Source organism: Quercus robur, chromosome 2 (assembly GCF_932294415.1).
Source record: "Quercus robur chromosome 2, dhQueRobu3.1, whole genome shotgun sequence".
In the NCBI taxonomy this organism is placed as follows: Eukaryota; Viridiplantae; Streptophyta; class Magnoliopsida; order Fagales; family Fagaceae; genus Quercus; species Quercus robur.
This window is the reverse complement of record NC_065535.1, coordinates 71,648,703-71,653,993: the sequence shown is the minus strand read 5'-3', so window position 1 is coordinate 71,653,993 and position 5,291 is coordinate 71,648,703. Positions and strand designations below refer to the sequence as shown.

Below are 5,291 nucleotides of genomic sequence, written 5' to 3'. Positions count from 1 at the left end.
AGTGAATTTTTTCATCTTGGTGTTTGTTGTTTTGGCTTAATTTTTCTGGGTTTAGTGTTATTTTGTGGTGAAAAATGGTGTTGTTGCTATGTTGTTTTGGGCAAATGGTGTTATTTTTTTGCTGTTTTTGTTGGGTATAACATCTGAATGGAGGAATGTATTGGGAATTTTCTGTTTGCAGGAATTTGTTGTGTGGTTTTTGTGGTCTCTGTAATTTGTGCAGAGAAGTTTACAAGTTTTGTTGTCTCTGTAATTTGTTGTGTTGCACAAAACCACAGAGTTACGTTTGGGAATTTTCTGTGTGCAGAGAAGTTTACATTTATTGTGTTGATATAAATGTCTCTGTAAACGTAAGTTTGTTTTGTAATTTGTCTCTGTAATTTGTAATATAAATGTCTATAAATGTCTCTGTAATTTGTCTATAAATGTAATATAAATGTCTCTGTAATATAAATGTAAGTTTGTTGTGTAATTTGTCTCTGTAAATGTCTATAAATGTCTCTATAATTTGTTGTGTTGATATAAATGTTAGTTTGGGAATTTTCTGTGTGCAGAGAAGTTTATATATATATATTTTCTAATTTTATGGAGTCACGTAGGGACACAGAGTTACGTAGAGACCTAACATTTATCACGGGTATCATAAACAGGGATATAGAAATTGACTCACAATTTTTGGGAACGTCTCAAAATACTCCTGTGTCAGTTTCTGATTCTCTACCTCCACCTCCACCACAAGTTGAAAATGCCTCTTCTACAAAAGGAAAACGGAGCTCTAACTTTAGTATAGAGGAAGATAAACTCTTAGCGGCAGCATGACTCAATACTAGTGTTGATCCATAAACAGTAATGAACAATTACAAAATACCTTTCATCAAAAAGTTTGGGAATATTTCATGTAGTACAATACATCCGGTACCATACGTACTGTTATCTCATTGCTAAGTCGTTGGGGAACGATTAGTAAAAAGACAAATAAGTTTGCTGGGTGTATGGCTCAAGTTAACGCACTTCATCAAAGTGGTATAACCGAAGAAGATAAGGTATAAATTATATTGCAATAGTGTTAACATGTCCATTCACCAATAGTTTGAAGATATTAATCATGTTATATTTGTTTTAATTTTTTTTAGATTACCAATGTGAAGGCTTTGTATTTAGAGAAGCACAAGAAACCTTTTCTTCTTGACCATTGTTGGCTCATGTTAAAGGACCAACCAAAGTTTATTGATCCTAACAATGCTAGATCGAGATCATCTGTGCCTCCAACTTCGGAGTCAATATCTATTAGTGAAGGGGATTGTGGGTCCGGACTTTGTGACACTTCCAATTTTGAGAGACTTATTGGTAAGAAGGCCAAAAAGGCCATCCGAAAGAACAAAGCCACCGGAAAAGATGTAGGAGAATATTTGAACAAGAAATTGAAATTGATTGAGGATGTAACTCGGTTGGAAGAGGAAAAAATGTCTTTTGAGAGGGAAAAACTTGCGATTGAAAAGGAAAGTAGGGAAGAAAAACTTAAGATTGAGAAGGAAAGAATGATGATTGAGAAGAAAAAATTTGAGCGGGAAGAAAGGTTAGAGGAAGAGAGAATCATGATGATAGATACAAGTGGCTTAACCGGAACACAAAAAGCTTTTTATGAACAACTCCAAGAGGAAATCATGGCAAGACGAAGTTCACGTAATTAATGGGTTTAATTGTATTTTGGATGTAGCTTAGACTTTTATGTATTTTGTAGTGGCTTATGTTACTTGATGAATTATCTTAAACTAGATGTATGTATTTGTGTTGTGACTTGAAGTACAATCTAACAAAGACTTTGAAGTGCAATCTTTTTTATCTTTTGTTAAGTTCCATTTGGTCTTGTGATAGGCATTGATATAATTTTTTGATCAAATGAAACTATTATTTGATCCACTATGAGTGCCTATTATATATCTTGCTATTACAACCACTATGAGTGTCTTTCATCCAATTATTTCTATTCATTGAACATTCCTAGTATCATATGCTTGGTTTTGAGATGACAGGTCTTAGAATAAATCTATGAACAATGAGCATTCATAGTATTTTCAAGTTGTTTTTTTTAGATGTATGTGTTTGTGTTATGACTTGTGCGTGAATTGGTTATATTCATTTTGTTGTGGCTTATGTCACTTGATTTTAATCTTGCATCTATAGTAATAATTGATTTCCAATTGTCTTAAAGGTTGCATCCATGAATCACTATTTGTTTCGCAAGTCCCTTTTTGATGACTCAGATGAAGATGAGATAATCGAAGAACTTGTTATGGAAACATCACAACCTAAATGTCGTTGTCGTTCTATCCAACGTAATCATTTGGTAGGCCATGAGAGGCTTTTTCTTAATTATTTTGCTCCCACACCAATATATCCACCCGCTTTATTTCGTAGGAGATTTCGGATGAAGCGTTCTCTTTTTCTCCGTATTCAATCTCAGGTAGAAGCTCATGACTCTTACTTTGTCCAAAAAAAAAAATAGTGCCAACAAACTTGGTTTATCTTCATTACAAAAGATAACTGCTGCACTTAGAATGCTTGCGTATGGAGTATCGGGTGATTTAATAGATGAATATGTGCGGATTGGAGAAACTACTGTATTAGAAAGTATGAAAAAATTTATTACTGCGGTAATTGATGTTTTCTCTGAAGAATACTTGAGAAAGCCAAACAATGAAGACATTGCTAGATTGTTAGCTCACGGCGAATGTCGAGGTATGCCAGGTATGTTAGGTTCAATTGATTGCATACATTGGAAGTGGAAAAATTGTCCATCTGTATGGAAATGTCAATATTGTGGTCATATTCGTGAGCCTATTATTATTTTGGAGGCAGTAGCATCATATGGTATTTGGATATGGCATGCATTTTTTGGGTTACCTGAGTCAAATAATGACATTAATGTGTTAAAGCGATCTCATGTATTTAATGAACTTGTTGAAGGACGTGCTCCTACAATACATTACTCAATTAATGGTCATGACTACACTATAGGATATTACCTTACTGATGGCATATATCCAAAGGGGGCAACATTTATGAAAACAATTCCAGCTCCACAGGGACAGAAGTATAAAGTATTTGCAGCAGCCCAAGAGACGTATAGGAAGGATGTTGAGCGTGCATTTGGAGTGCTTCAAGCACGTTTCACAATTGTCCGTAGACCTGCACGATTTTTTTATCTTGAAACACTCAAAAAGATCATGAAAGCATGCATAATTCTCCATAACATAATTGTTGAAGATAAGCGGAAAGATGAGCGAGATGATAATGAAGTGGTAGACTTGGATTTTTGTCATACATTGAGAGGCACAGACGCATTAGAGACCGAGAAATTTATTTTCAACTCCAGTCGGACATTATTGAACATTTATGGCAATTGCAAGGCGAGTCGTAGGAACTTTCTTTTTTGTATGTTGAGAAGCATGAGTCATAGAAACTTGTGCGAGTGTGTGAGTTTTATTGTAATTTGGTTTGAGTTATGTATGTGAGCAAATCTATGGACTACATTGTTCTTGCTATAATATGTGTTCTATTTTATATGTTTTCTTATAAAGTTCCTCAATTTTATAGTTCATATTGTTCCAAAGTTGCTTCCGGACAATTGAGACGATAATAGGCTATCATGATAATTGAGAAATTGTTTTAGTAAAAAAAAAAAATGTATGAGTATAATTTGGGGTTAAAAAAATCATTTGTTAACACTAGAAATTATTTGCTATCATGTGGTGGCGGCGGTAAAAGAGTCGTCAGTGGCGGCGGTTGAAGGTAGTTGTGATTGTTGTTTATTGTATAGGATATATTATTTTATTATAGTGGATATATTATTTTATTGTAATTGATATATTATTTTATTGTGATGTTTATATTATTTTGTTGTGTTAAAAGTTAAAATAGATCCATTACTGCAGCATGTATGTAGGTAAAATGGATAAAATAACTTTTGGTGGAGCTAAAAAGCTAAATTTTTAGCTCCACTGCTGTAGATGCTCTTAAAAAGTGCTTTTTGAAAAAGCTGAGTGTTTGGGTAACACTTATAAAAGTGGCAGTTTAAGGGATAAATTATAAAAAAGAACAATGTATATATAAGGGAGTTTATTTCATATATATATATTTTTTTTGATGAGTTTGGTTCATACTTAAATCAACTACTTCATCATACTTAAATTAATTTTTCTCTTTCTAAAAAAATTATTTTTTTCTTATCAATATTAGCTAATAATAACCTACCACTTAAGATTTATTGTAAAAGTATTGTGAAAATATTGTGATAAAAATTGATACTGATTTTAATTTTAACGTGCTATTAAAATTATTTTTTTCTTTTTCTAAAAAAATTATTTTTTCCTCACTAATATTAGCTAATAATAACCTACCACTTAAAATTTATTGTGAAAATATTGTGATAAAAATTGATACTGATTTTAATTTGAACGTACTATTAAAATTATTTTTTTCTCACCAATATTAGCTAATAATAACCTACCTGTAGGGGGGCGGTTTTGGGGCTCAGGCCCAACAGGCGGGTGGTTCTGGCCCAAAAGTCCCTCAACAATGAATTTGTAGAGAGTAGGTTACAGAACTAGGTCTTTGACAGGGGAAACGTAATTGTGACCAAGCCATGCAACCAGTTGGACGTAAAGATATTCCTTCAAACTTTTGGAGGAACGGTTCCTGGGGCTGTTTCTTCTACTTCTACCTCCTTTCTCCTTTTCTATCTTTTTCTTCTTTCTGCTTGCGATCCCCTTTCCATGGGGATCTTCTTCTCTTATATAGCATCCTTCTTAAGATCATGACCCTACACTTGTCAACCATCTGACCCTCCACTTGAGTGCCTGTCTCATAGGTCATCCTTCCTCTTTTCTGTGAGTTGCACTGGCCAAGATGATTCTGCGTTCCTGTCCCTTCCACATTAATGCGGCTGGAAAAGTAGTTCCTTGGCATTTAATGCGGCAGTTGTGGTTGCCCCCCTTCCTGAACGTCACGCACTATTCCTTCGTATTGGGTGACCTTTCGCTAGGTATGGAGTGCGAATTTGACACTTACTTGGCGAGTCCGAGGAGGTACTCCTCCTCGGACGCCCCTAAGCAGGCCCGACCCATCATGGTTAGGATGGGATATCCTACGCCCATGCCTTTTCTTCTTATCGTGGCTGGGCTTGGTACATGAACTACGGCCCAACATCAGCTGACAGATTTTACCCCCCCACAGACAGATTTTACCCCCCACACTACCACTTAAAATTTATTGTGAAAATATTATGATAC

At 34.7% G+C, this 5,291-nt stretch overlaps 1 protein-coding gene across 1 annotated transcript; it reads left to right on the top strand.

Moving 5' to 3' along the window:
* The first annotated feature begins 992 nt into the window (after window positions 1-992).
* Window positions 993-3,632, top strand: LOC126702767 (uncharacterized). The gene is made up of 5 exons (XM_050401595.1): window positions 993-1,043; window positions 1,134-1,667; window positions 2,213-2,347; window positions 2,541-3,435; window positions 3,598-3,632. Exons 1-5 carry the CDS (start codon window positions 993-995, stop codon window positions 3,630-3,632), a joined length of 1,650 nt encoding a protein of 549 aa, XP_050257552.1.
* Window positions 3,633-5,291: the final 1,659 nt, after the last annotated feature.